Below are 14,851 nucleotides of genomic sequence, written 5' to 3' on the forward strand. Positions count from 1 at the left end.
TTCAGTTGTACTCATGTTTCCAAAAATGACATATGAAAACATGTTGTATATAAGGCTAGCAAGTTTTCATCAAAAACAATCAGTTATAAAAGTGTTATTAATAGGCAATTGAGAGTTGCCATACCTAATTATAACTTCAATATACGATTCAAGTAATGTTCTTGTTTTTCGTGTTATAAACATGTTTTGATAACAATTATGAAATTTCTCAATGCATTTGCGATTTTTAACAGAATTCGCTTGTGCTGTTTCCGGATGCTCTTTGCTATCCTATTCCTAAACCGCAATTATGTGGCTCAATATACACCTATCCCCCAAAGAACGCGTTACCCACTAAGCTGCACCCACCGCTTTTTCTCGGCGGGGTTTCAACCAGTCGATCTGATTTTTTGCATGTGAGTAGTGTCAATGGAGAACTAGCTACTCGCAGAAAATCAGCGCGCTCTGTTGAAAACTCACCGAGACAATGGCAGATACGTATTTCGACTACAATGTGCAGTCTTCATCAGTGTCAATCCCACTAACTTTTTTTTTCGGAATGGCAGAAACAAAAATATTTTTTTTTTCTTTATTTTACGTCGGTCTTTGTTCCGCACTCTAGTGCCAATCACCGACGGACATCGATTGCCATCAATTGACGGCAATCGAATGTGCAGGAAGGCAGCTTCCACACCTGCGTAGGATATCGCACCCATTCATCAACACACATGGGCCGGGACCAACGGCTTTACTTCCCTTCCGAAGGAAGACGTGACCAGAGATTTTTATGCCTCAGAAAAATCCCACCGACCTCGGCTGGGATTGATCCCAGACCCATTGGGCTTAGAAAGCAGTCACGCTTACCACTACACCACCGGCGCCGGTCAGAAACAAAATTATATCCCGCGTTTAAAATCCTTCTTCTTCTTCTACATTCCTTTATTTAAGGGGGAGTTCACCGCTCCGAAAAAAATAATTACGTTTTGATTTTTCTAAAAATAATGAAAAAAAATATCAAAAATCTAAACAAAATAACATTTTTTTAATTTTTCATAGAAAATTCACGTGAAAAAAACATTCATTAAAGTCATTATGGCGTAAAGTTGGACTCAAAAAACCACAAAACATCGACTGTTCGGTTTTGCTGGGAGTCCAATTTTTTTTCATGATGAGATAGAATTTTGTTTTTTTTTTTGTACCGAAAATATTTTTATTTACATTCAAAGTGTTTTTATGTTACTTCATACGCGAAGTTAACGATTTTCAGAGTTGGTTGGAAATGCTAACATGAAGCTTTTAGTGTGATGATTTATTAGCTAGAGAATGATCTTTAGAAGAGGGTAGGTGGATAGTTCCGTTAGAGTACGGCAGTATGAAAATTGAATAGAAGTTGAAAATGAGCGAAGGGCCATTAATGCGACAGTTTTTTTTTTTTTTTTTAGAGATAGACGCACATTTTTGCCTAACCCGTACGATGTACGCGGGGACTTGAAGTATGTCTCCAAGTCCACAGGCAAAAATGTGCGTCCCTCTTTTTGTTCATAGGTTTAGGTAGTGATGAAAACGTCGCTAGAACTATTCCACAGCCGCAGTCAGTTTATGAGCAAAAAGAGGGACGCACATTTTTGCCTGTGAACTTGGAGACATACTTCAAGTCCCCGCGTACATCGTACGGGTTAGGCAAAAATGTGCGTCTATCTCTAAAAAAAAAAAAAAAAAAAAACTGTCGCATTAATGGCCCTTTGCTTATTTTCAACTTCCATTCAATTTTCATACTGCCGTACTCTAACGGAACTATCCACCTACCCTCTTCTAAAGATCATTCTCTAGCTAATAAATCATCACACTAAAAGCTTCATGTTAGCATTTTAAACCAACTCTGATTTTTATTTATTTATTTTTATTTTCGAACCGGTATACTTCCGCTTAACGTCGGTCTCTGCTCCGCAATCTAGTGCCAATCACCGACGGACATCGATTGTTATCCTTTGACGGTAATTAACCACTTCATACGAGCAGTTAAAATAACGTTTTTTTGCTCTCTGGGGCTGGTAGTAAAGCAGGTAAAACTTTATGGAGAAAAATCATTTTTATTTTATTATAGCTTGTTTAACATTAATTTCCGGAAAAAAAAACTGAACGACAAAGTTCTTGACTAATTTAATTAGGTTGTCCTTCATTTTTTTTAACCTGAATATGTACCGAAAGTGAATTATTCCCACTTCTCTCAATTTCTATATGGGGATTTTTATCACTTCCTACCAGCTTACAGCGTCATTTCTGTGGAAAATCACCAGACGATAAGATTAATTCAATTAAATTCGTGACATCCAAGCTACACCTAAGACATTAATGATTATACTACGGGGAACTTTCGCCTACTGATAACATTTTCTAAGAAATGAATTTATATTTTCCTGATTAAAAGGTTCGGGTCTGCACTCGTTAATTCCAAATTTCAACACTATCTCTTGTTTATCTTGCTAGATAACAAGTAGGCTTAAAAAGTCAGTTCTTAATCATCGAATCGGTAGGCTTCATATTCAGTTGGGCGAACCTTTTTTTCTGTTAGCTTGTCCAGGGGTTGAAACAGTTGACGTTTTTTACTACACTCGCTTCGTTGTCGTGCGCGACAGTCTGTTTGTATTCGAACACTCATGCTCTACCATCGCCTCTCTCACACAACACGAGCGGTAGAATAAAATTCGAGCTAAAAGAAAATGATCAAAATAGCTATCATATGACATGTGTGATTTCGTTGTAATTCCTCAATTTGGTGTAAATCAAACCATTTCTGATCAGAAATATTATTACTAGGACATCATTGCTTGCTATTTTCAGAATTCACACAAGCACACCATCAGCAGCTCTTATTATGAAAAAAAAACTAAAATACATACATTCTTGACGGTCTTCGGCGACAGTGTCGTATGACAGAGCCTGTCATATGACATTTTAGTTTGGTACTGTACTATGATAGCTTGTTTTGCAAGTGTCGGAGGCAAAGGCAGTCAATTATCACAGAAAATGTGTCGACTACCGTGACCGCTTACAAGACTGAGCTTGTCTTGACACAGAGCATTCTTTCAGTAATTTAACTTTTTACTGCATTTCAAATGTAATCCCAAGTAAATGAGGTACTTTAATTTTGACCTAGAATGACTATACCATGAATGAACATTACAAATTCTGGCATTGGTAGGCATGTAAAGCCCTTGATGATTATCACAATTGGCTTAGATACGTCGCACGGCATGTTTTGATGATAAAAAAGAATTGTCCCCAAAATGGCCCTGCCGGAACCTGCTCCAGATTTTGGGCAGCGAGAAATGGGCAGCATCCAAATAGCTCTAAAATAAAATTAGCAGCTTTAAAAAGGTCATTTTCATACCCGGAACCGTTTCACTTAAGTGTCGTACGTCCTCGTTTGGCTTCTCGTGAATTTTCAGGGTTTAAAGTCTCGGAAAAGAGATGGACTTTGAAGGTGCTGGTGTTGCTTCTAACGATATGATTAATTCAATTAGGTTCGTGATTTTTCAATCTCCAACCACCCTAGCCCAATATCCTAGTTACACACACTTAGAAATAACTAATTTTACACGTGATGGAATCCATCTTTGACATAAAAGATGATACGTAAACAAACATGTCATGTAATATTAAGTGCTCCTAGACTGAAAAGTTCGCTGCTCGACGAAAAGTACGTTTGATTAAGCTATATTTCACGTCTGTTATGACTCAAGTTTATGTCAAAATTGACGCTCGTATATATCACTCTCAGAGCACCTAAATTTACATGAGTTTTTCTAAGTGTGCATCTAAAGGCTGGTGCGCAGCTAAAAATAAATCGGAAAATTATTTTTTGAGGATTTTTCCCAAAATAAAATTTGACAGCTATAGGGAAGTGTCTTCTGCTAAATTTTAAGATCATAGGGGGGTGTCGTCTAATTTTAAAATTAACAATTATCAGTTTTTATGTTGTTAAAATGCATCCAAAACATCATTTTTACAACGAAATAATTGATCAGACCATGTCGATTACGATACTAATGTAATCGATCTTTCCTTTACCGATTTGTTTTGAACTGCGTACTGGGTCAAGAAATGCTAAGGAAAAGTCATTTCTTTAGCATTCCGTGTTCTATCCCGTAGCACGTAAAAACGTCATTACTTTTCAGCTGCGTACCAGGCTTAAGGCATTAATGATTATACTACGGGGAACTTTCGCCTACTGATAACATTTTCTCAGAAATGAATTTATATTTTCCTACCAAACACTGATTAAAAGGTTCGGGTCTGCACTCGTTAATTCCAAATTCCAACACTATCTCTTGTTTATCTTGCTAGATAACAAGCAGGCTTAAAAAGTCAGTTCTAAATCATCAATTCGATAGGCTTCATATTCAGCTGAGCGAAACTTTTTTTGCTGTTGGCTTGTTTTGGCACAAAGCATTCTTTCAGTAATTTGGCTTTTTACTGCATTTCAAATGTAATCCCAAGTAAATAAGGTACTTTAATTTTGACCTAGAATGACAATAACATGAATGAACTTTACAAATTCTGGCATTGGTAGGCATATAAAGCCCTCAATTATTATCACAATTGGCTTGATCTTTCAAAATCTTGATGTTAGATACGTCGCACGGCATGCTTTCATGGTAAAAAGAATTGTCCCCAAAATGGCCCTGCTGGATCCTGCTCCAGATTTTGGACAGCGAGAAATGGGCAGCATCCAAACAGCTCTAAAATAAAACTGGCTGCAAAAAGATCATTTCATACCCGGAACCGTTCCCAGCAAACCATAAATCGTAAAACAATGTTCAAATCAAGTCGTGTATACACGCATATTAAATTAGAATCGCATATAACGGCAGCTTAAATTGGATCAAGTTGTAAAAAGATTACATATTACGAATATTTATGATTGAAATAAAACTTTTTTTTTCCCTAGTTGCTTAAAACATCATACTTGTCCACCCGAAATCATATCGCGAGAAAGCTGATGCTAGCATAATATCATTGCATATAGATACACATGAAGTTATTTTATATTGCATATCTGTCTGTTTTCATTTATTTGATTGTGGAATCATTGTGCAATCTACTATTAAATTTTTTTGAAAATAAGTTGACGCGAATTCGCAAAACTGAATCGTACAACTTCGATTTCTCAAAAGAATTTGGACAAAAACAACGATGTGAACCAGCAGCATTATTCTCGTTCGTTGATTTCTTCTTCTTATTCTGCCACGTCTGAAGCATTTAATGAGGCCACAGAAGCTTTGGATAATGAAATGAATACTCACGATATGGATGATTCGAAAGAAATTTTATAAAATATCGCTCAAAATGAACATCGCCAAGGTAATTTACTACTTTAATTTAAAGTAATTTACTGATTATAAAAAAAATCTTTATTTGCATTCTTCGGTTCACTTCAATCTGAAATTCGGAACTGGGCTTCTCAATATCAAATATCGCACGCAGCTTTGAAATCGTTGATTCTTGTGAATATCCACGAGCTACCACACAATTTGCTAATCATCGTTGGTGTTTACTATGGAGCAAGCAAACCAAAATATGCCAATGAATTTGTTTCTCCTTCCATCAATAAGGAGCTTACATCTGTTCTGAATTCAGGTGTGATAATTAATACTCAAAAAAATTCCGTAAAATCCAAGTGTTTATATGTGATTAACCCACTCGGGCCTTTATTAAGTGTATTACAAACTATAACGGCAAGTTTGGATGCATGAAGTGTACGACGAAAGGCAAATATTCCCATGAGACAAGAGCCACGATCTTTCCAGAGGTGAAGGCAGAGCTGCCAACTAATCAAAAGTTTCGAGAGAATAAATACCCAGAGCACCAACATGCCGTGGCTCTACTTACGGAACTACCGATACCGATACATGGTTGATGATGTCATTGTTTGATATTATGATGAAATTAGGACTGCAAATTATAATAAACTCAACAAAAGTCTTATAAGATGTTGACCTTAAACCAATGTTGCTGATTGATGAGAGAAGCCGCGATTTGAAACCGACAATAATCTTCACGGGAGAGAACTACAAACCAAAACTGTCTCTGTTCATCAGTCACCTACCGCTTCAAGAGAAGAGCGAAAGAGTGCCCTTAAGGTTTACGCCTTTATCCGTTCATTCTATGAAATGCACAAATCCATGCCGATACCGAGGAAACTCGGGCACTGAGTGAGTGCCGCTCGAGTTTCAGGTGGCTTGAATCACTGATTGACTGAGTCAATGGTTGAGCAAGATTTTACTGGTTATTATGTACGGATACGGAGACACGACAAAGAGAGAGAAAGAAAGTTTCTTTTTCTCTCTGCCTGCCAGCGCTGCCATTTATACAGATTTATCTGTATTATACAGATTTTTTAATCTTAATACAGACCCGATACAGAATACAGATTTATCACAGATTTTTAAATTACAATACAGATTTATACAGGTTTTTATAAACTGCTTGAGGAAAAAAAATCAAAATTTATAAAAACAAAATAACTTGTTCGATTTTATCAGCGTACCCCCTTCTCCCCAAAATTAATTGTTGTGCTTTACATGTGGATTATGGGGATTTACAGTATTAATTGAATATTTCGAATATAAGCATGTATGTTAAATACAATAAAAGTGCCCGAGCACATTAAAATGGTACAAATACAAGTACTCGTAAACATTTTACTTGCATTGAAAATGTATTTCGTAAGAAATTGCGGATTTTCTGATATTCTCCATACTGCGAAAATGATTTTACCAGCACTGGCGGGGCGACATCTCTCGACTTTTCGGTCATCTCTTGACTACCACACAAATGATGTTATTAATTGTATTCATCTATATTAAAAATATCAAATATTAATGAACTCGTGCACTTTTTTGCATTTAAAACTGCTTATCAGGAAGATAATGAATAGAAACTAAAATCTCCATACATTTTCAAACGGCTTCATATCACTCGTATAAATAAGTACGGACGATATCACAAATGGCGCAATTATATCCCGTATGGTTAGTACGATAGCCCGAATAGGTGGTTAAGCACTTTTTATGGTTATTTTGTATGCACTGTATTTGTAAAACAACAAAATATGATTAATTAAGAAAAAAATCGTCAATACAGAAAATACAGATTTTTTAATAGAGTGGATACAGATTTTTTATAAAACCACCTGGCAGCTCTGCTGCCTGCCGCAGTCCGCGTTCTGTTTCATTGGTGAAACGCCTAAATTTTGCTGCGGGGAGGCGAAATAGTTTGCAACAAATGGATGGTTTTGCGCTAACGAGGCATCTTGAGTTCAGTGAGGGGAAGATGGTCACTTTCTGTTTTAATTCAAAAAATAGTGTCGCATAAAATTGAATGTACTAAATTTAGTGCTTTAGCTCACGAAGTGCTCTGTTTTTAATTTATGAAATGTTGCCCACATGCAGAGTTTATAGTTACCGGAAATCCGTATATGTCACGATGCAAATCAGGGCTAGAATGTTTTTGAATTTATAAACAATAATAACAAAATAGGGGCTCTTCATTAACTACATGGACTGTTTTGGGGGTTCTACACAGTTAACGTTTTTAGTGCATACATTTGCTATATCTCTTGTCCTATAGATAACTACAGTAGTCTGGGAGCAAATAGATCAGCGGGGTAAAATTGATCACAATGAGATGTATTTTTGGTTAGCTTATAGTATATTTTTGGTGGTAGATATCAAGACAATTCTGATAGCATTTCATTGTGAGACTCCAATAACTGCTTTGACGAGTTTTTCAAAACATACATGCATAAATTTCAGATTTATTGAAAAGATGTAAAAAATCATCAAATTTCATCACTCAAACACGAACAATAGAAATTGATGCCACTGCACAGTGTTGCTTTTTTGCCGTTTCCGTGCGCTTTTTTAATAACTTCTCAAACATTGATTTAAGAGGTATAGTTTGTTCAAAGATGTTTTTGCATATGTTAATCCATTTCTTTTGATGTAGACGGTTTGGTAATTAATCTACCTTAAAGTGAGATCAAAAAAATATTTTTTTATCTGTTTTAGATAGAGACTTAACGTCTTGCATAAAGTTGTAGTAAATGTTACGAATGTTGTAGTAAATTACGAGATATGTATCATTTTTCGTGAAATACGCCTTTAAATCATATTTTTTAGTATAACTTTTTTTTTAGGCATCCTACAATTTTAGTTACTTCTACACTTATATTTTGCATGTTTAAACACATGCTTTTGCTGAACATTGTAAATAATTATCTCTTGAAACAAAAAAGTTATTCTTGAATAATCGATATTTTTAGGGGTATTTGCTCCTTAAATAACTTTTTCCGGCGCAAATTGGCGCAAAATTCTAGGAAGGATTCTGAATCTATACTTATTTTACTGCTGTTTTAAAAACATGTGGCAGCACGTGATATTTTAGGTGTTTTTTAATAACTAAAAAACTCCTGCAAATGTCTAATTTTTGAATACACTGGAGTCGCTTTTTACGCGTTTTTTTTTTACACGGTATTTTTTCACGCGGTTTTTTTTGCGGATTTCGGAATTTACACGGTTTTTTTTATCCGGATTTCGGAATTAACGCGTTTTTTTTTGCGCGGATTTTGGTTTTTTTTACGCGGATTTCAGAACGGTTTATCGTTATACACTAGAGTCGCTTTTTACGCGATTTTTTTTACACTGTTTTTTACGCGGATTTCGGAATTTACGCGGTTTTTTTTACGCGGATTCCGGAATTTACGCGGTTTTTTTTTACGTGGGACGTATCACCGCATGTTACAATGTTCAGCAAAAATATGTATTTTTGTATGGCAAACAACTATGTAGAATATGTTAAATATATAGTTTTCATTTCGGTGGCACTCTTGTTCCATCTGGCCCTATATAACCCGCCCCCTATGTAATAATAAGCAGCGAAAAATCACCCTTTCCTCACATACCTTACATAATTTGTAATGCAAATCACAAAAGATTATTTTATATTTCTTTTTCAGTTTTAAAAATAATTGTTTCTGTACTTACCCGAATGAATAATTTCAACATTCTCATTCTCATCCATGTATTGTGCGTTTATTGTAAAAATGTGGCGACCCCGACATGACACTGAATCTATTTTCAGGTTCAGCAGTCGCCCCTATGCACGCTTACTATAGAGTTGTTTTATTTCCCTTGCCCCTTTATCAACGTACCCAGGTACATCTGCTTCAACGAACATGTAGACTCACTCTAACTCAATTTGTCTCTATCAGCACACTCTGACTCAGACCTCGAGTTAGAAGCATGGTGAATCAGAACGACTAAGCTCAATTACTGAGAGAGAGAAAGTCTGGTTAGATGAACACATTCTCAGCATTTGTCTGTTCTCCCACTGAGTTGAGTCGGAATATTTTTGTTATTGCCTCTGTCCTATTCGTAGTGAGAGCCTGGTTGGAAAGTGAACATTGTGAGTTGTATCTCTCAAATAATGGTACTGAGTTTTCATTGATGCGAAAATTTGCAACATTGCCTTAAACTAGGATCTAATGATTTTGTATGATACACAAAAATTCGTTGATTGCCCCATGTGTATATGGACTAATGGATAAGTAGCTGCCATACTGATATGAAGACACCAGGTTCGAGGCTAATGTAAGCAGGTATGCGTTGAGTTTTTCAAACAATTTGCAGTAATAAGTAATACAAGAAAATCCATAAAATATAATTTATACCTTCAGGTTTGTTATCCTAAAATAATACATGTATATATATTTGCGGTTGCCGATATGATTTTAAACACATCCTATATGCGTACAATACAGTTAACTTGAAAAGTTATAAAAGCTTTGATATATAATTGCATTATGCACGTTTTGTTATACAAGACGAAAAACAAGAGATTGCGTAATCATTCTAATGAAATCAGAAGACATCTCTTATACGATGTTTGCACTAACTACTATTTGTACGTATATGGCCTCCACTTTTGTACGCATATAAAGAATTTATGCATCTTGTACGATGCTTTTATATCGTATAAGACTACAGCTAACTTAATTGCAACTGAATAATGTAAACAAAATTGTTTGCTGGGTTTCACTTAAGTGTCGTACGTGATCGTTTGACTTCTCGTGAATTTTCAGGGTTAAAAGTCTCGGAAAAGGGATGGACTTTGAAGGGGTTGGCGTTTCTTCTGATATTGAGTTAAACTAAATTAGCGTGAAGCGTGACAGAAGTGATAATAGAGAGATGCGTCAAAATCTCATGCTTAGTGAGGGGAAATTCTGATACAAACTGCTGGGTAAACGAGGGGCAAATACGGAGGTAAATACGAGCTACCTAAGGTCGTTGAAGAAGAAACAACTAAAGATGAAAACTATAGTTGGACCAGCAGTATTGGAAGCAGATCAGCCGAGATTCGTGTAGCCGTGACCGAGGCTGGAAACCTCGGTCCGGTCACTACAGTGACCAGAGATTTTTATGCCTCAGAAAAAACCCACCGACCTCGGCTGGGATAAAACCCAGACGCACTTACCCTTACCACTACACCACCGGCGCCGGCTAACTTAGAATCTTAGACGTAAAGAAATATATCTGTGGAAAAATTGAGAATATTACATGAGCAAATTTTCATTGCGTCGAAAGTAACGAAGGTAAACAAAATTGAGCTCTCAGTGCCAATCGATGCTCCTGCTATTGCACTATGTACTGTTCGTTAGGGTTGCTTCCACTCATTTGCTATAAAAATATATTTTTCGGAATTACGAAATCATTAAATAGTATAATGCTAATTAGTACTTGTAAGTTACAACAAGAGGTTATGAAGTATATGTTTGACACATACAATCTGTCAATATTGTTTTCAGTCCATCACAATCAGCGATTTTACAACTCGTGAGTGCTCACTCAGAGTGAACGCTCACGAATCATAAGATCGCTGATTGTGACGCTCTGAAAGCAAAATTGACAGGTTTTATGAGTCAAACACATACTTTACACCCTCTTCCTGTTACTTAAAAGAACAGCATACCATTATAACATCTATTGATTGCATAATTCCGAAAAATATTGTTTTATAGCATGTGAGTGGAAGCAACCCTGGTCTGAATGTAGGATCACCCTGCTTAATATGTTGAACAATGGTATCACTATGAGATTATATGCGTTCAATTGGAAATAGAAAAAACTTTTCGGTCATCAAAACAAAACTAAATTTTTCTCGGATCGGTGCGAATGTTACTTTCGACATAATGAAAATTTGCTCTTGATAAAATCAATTTGATAGAGGCGTCATGTGTAGTAGGCCTAGACAAGGGCGTAGCAAACCCTCACTACCACGCTGACGATTAGCGTTACTAGATTGAACACTCACTGATCGCTTTTGTTGTTTTCTTGAGTTCAATGACGAAAAGTGTATTATACATTTGAAATAACTAATAAAACATCGAAAAATTTGAAAAGTTGATTTTCAGAAGCGGCTCATAAACGTAAATATTCAAACGAATCACGTTTTCCTTTCCATTCGCACGTGTTGCTTGCTGCATAGCACTAGAGCCTTACAAAGTGCCCGCGCAATTACCCTCTGAAAGGATTGGATCTCCGACCACACCCAACATCAACCAGCTGATTCTCGCGCTTGCTTTTGCTCACTCTCGCGAGAGAGCACCGTGCAAATTTTGACAGTTTCATTGCATCGAAGCGCCCAAGCATCGTCGTTTGTTTTTGTTTTGAAATCGTTTTGCGCTGTATCTAATCGGTGTTCGGAAGTTATCGCCGCGGAAAACAAATTTAAATCGGTACTTTTACGGTGAATTTTAGTGCATCAAACAAGTGCGCGATGTCGTCGTCCCACGGGGGTACCACCAGTACCGACAGTTTCGGTTTCAACGGGATGAAGATATTCGAGGTGGCACGGGACTGTTTGCCGGACGATCGGAAGCGAACACAAAACCTAGTGGAGACGAAGGACGATGTGCTGTTTGTTTGGAATTCCAAGAACTGTTGTGTGCTAACGTTGAACTGGCGGGCGGCCAGCGTCAAGAAGGACGAACAGCAAAAGTATCAGGTGGGTGAATTAATGGGGCTTCCGACGGGTTTCGCTGGAGGAATAGGCGTTTAGGTTCGATTCTACACATAACCTCCTTTGCGTGCGGAGGGGGCTTCGAGTGTTTGGGCTTACCGTGTTGGTTCTTGTGATTGGAACGGTGAGAGCGAGCGAGTGTGAGATTCTCTCTCTCTGTTGGTAAGAAAACATTGACAACAGTGGCAGCGATAAAATTTGGGACACCTTTGATGTTGATTAAATTTCGTCGAGCACCTAACCTAAACAACACTTATCACTGTTTTTTGTTGTTGTAATACCATCGGTAATTTTAAAAGGCTTCTATATCTACTTTCATATTCTGCATATTTTTGTTAAATGGCTATTTTGATTTACTACAAGAATTAACAACAGTTTTATAAAATATTCTTCAGTAAGTACAATACTAGGATATGGTCAAAGCTTCCAAATGCTCATTTCAGGAAAAGTACTATTTTTCGGAATCATGAAACAATGAGATGTAATGATAATTTGTAATTGTAAGATGTAAAGTTTGTGTATGACACATCAAACCTATCAATTTTGCTTCAATTAGCGATTTTATAATTGCTGAACGCTCGCGATTAGATCATAAAATCGCTAATTGCGATCCTCTGAATGCGAAGTTGAGGCGGTCGATCTATTTTTGGCGAAAATTCCAACGGAATACTAAAAAGAGCTTCCAACAAATTCTGTTGATATTTTTCAGCGAATTCAAAGGAGAGCTCTAAGGAAATTCAGATGATCATTCCAAAGATCTAATGGATCTACTCTACGAAAATTCTGAGCAGATCTTAAATACATCTGGGAAGAAAAATTTCGGGGGAATAATACACTTATTTGAGTAATTAATTTATTTTTTAAGATACATTTTTTGTAAATCTATTTGAGAAATTTTTAGCCAAAGGTTATTCTTTTTTTTTTTAGGTACAATCTCACGAGCAAGAATGCGTTTTTTATAGTTATAAAGAAAAATATTTTTTTTTAAACACACTTTCCATTCATGAACGTAACTGCCATGTTTTCTTTTTCTACGAACGAGTTATTCGTCGCGGTTTCTTAGAAATACTTAAACATTTCCCACCAATATTTCATCTGAGCTACCGTTTTGATGACTGTACCTTTTACCTTCAGTTTCCATAATTGCCCAGTACTTTTGAATGGGCCTGAACTGAGGGCAATAGGGCCGATTGATAGTTTCCAGAACAAACTGAACTCCGTTGCCATTGCCAGATTATACATTTGCTACTTAATTTGTGTATGTCCAAGATCTAAAATTATTCAAAATCTTGAACTTTCGCATTCCATGTACAAGTTCAAGATATTGAAAATTTTGCCAGAATCAAGGAAAAAAATAAATGATTTATTTCAAGTTCGTAATTAATTTTATGAAAGATTAGAGATCTTCAATGCAGTGGTAATTCTCAACAATGGTAGAAACTTATGAGAAGTTCTGAGTAATGAAAAAAATGCTGATAATTTCAGTGAAGCTCCATAAACAAACTGCCGGAACATAAGGGAAGTTGATACGCTGACAATATGGGAACTTACTGGAAACTTTAAGAGCCCCAAGGTGGTTCTTTTAGCATCCGAAAATTATCAGGAACTTTTATGAATTCCTAGAATTTCAGAGAACGTCACAGGTGTCAAGTGATCTTGAGAAACATAGAAAACATGAGGGGTATAGTGCAAATTTTTAAAAAGTTCTAAGTACCTCAGAAAAGCTAGATCTAGAGATCTCTAGCCAGACTTTTGGAGCAGTTTAAAGATCTATAATCGTAAATTTAGAAAAAATTCAGGATAGTTCCATGATGTGCTGAAAAAAAAAATCGAGAACCCTTAAGATGTTCCGATTCAAGGATGTACAGAGATCTTCAGAGAAACTATGAAAACTTCAGAAATATTTCAGGAACTTCACAGAAGCCCAGAGAATTTCAGGGAATTCCATTTATTTCCTAGCAGAACTGAGATCCTCAATAGAATTTAGAGCTTTAGGGAAGCTTCGTGAACATCTAGACATATTAGAGAATCAAAGGGCAGTTCAAATAATTTCAAGGAATTGTAGAAACCTTAAAGAAGTTTCGAGAAACTCAGAGAATTCCCGGAAACTTCAGCAAAGCTCCGAGAGAATTTCTGGAACGTGATAAAAATTATATGAACATCCGGGAAACGTGAGAGTATTTTAAGGGTGTTATATTATGGAGATTTCAAGAACATAAAAAAAATGCGAAAATTTAGCTTAGTTGATTAGAGAACATCAACAAAGTTCCAAAAATTAAAAAAAATGCGAGAACTTTTAGCAAGCTTCAAAGAAATCCAGAGAACTTCTAATACATTTTGATATTTTTAAATGGTTTCATGAAATTCAGCGAAGTTCCGAGTACTTCGAGGACGATCAGATAGCTTCAGAATAATCCCATTAACTTAAGCAAATTTGAAGTTGATAATCCTTTAATTTAGAGAACTTCAGGTAAGCATAGATAAGTTCAGGGAAAATTAGTGAGCGTTTGTAATTATTATAATACTTAAGGAAAATTGTCGAAACTTCAAGGCAAATCATTTAATTTTAGTAAAGTTCGGGTTCTTAAAAGATACTGATAAATTCAGGGCAGTCTAGAGAACTTTGAGGGAATTCAATAATCGTACCACCAGGAAAAAGTTTTAAATTAGTGCCAATAATTTACGGGATATTTCATGAACTTCAGAAAAAATCATAGAACTTTATAAATTATGTCGCTCTAATTCCATGACAATTGCGGGAGCACAAAAGTTCCAGAAGTTTAGAAAAACT

At 36.1% G+C, this 14,851-nt stretch overlaps 1 protein-coding gene across 2 annotated transcripts in view; it reads left to right on the forward strand.

Annotated features, from left to right (window-relative positions):
- Positions 1-11,721: 11,721 nt before the first annotated feature.
- Positions 11,722-14,851, forward strand: part of LOC135711377 (nuclear pore complex protein Nup88-like) — a 489,612-nt gene continuing 486,482 nt past the window's right edge. For both annotated transcript variants that reach the window (XM_065234234.1, XM_065234232.1), the window contains exon 1: positions 11,722-12,045. In XM_065234234.1, coding sequence (XP_065090306.1) covers positions 11,818-12,045 — 228 coding nt within the window. In that variant the 5' untranslated portion in view covers positions 11,722-11,817. The remainder of the gene's footprint in view (positions 12,046-14,851) is intronic.

This window comes from Ochlerotatus camptorhynchus, unplaced genomic scaffold (assembly GCF_037179485.1).
Source record: "Ochlerotatus camptorhynchus isolate MF236.1 unplaced genomic scaffold, CSIRO-AGI_Acam_v1.1 ptg000432l, whole genome shotgun sequence".
Lineage (NCBI taxonomy): Eukaryota > Metazoa > Arthropoda > Insecta > Diptera > Culicidae > Ochlerotatus > Ochlerotatus camptorhynchus.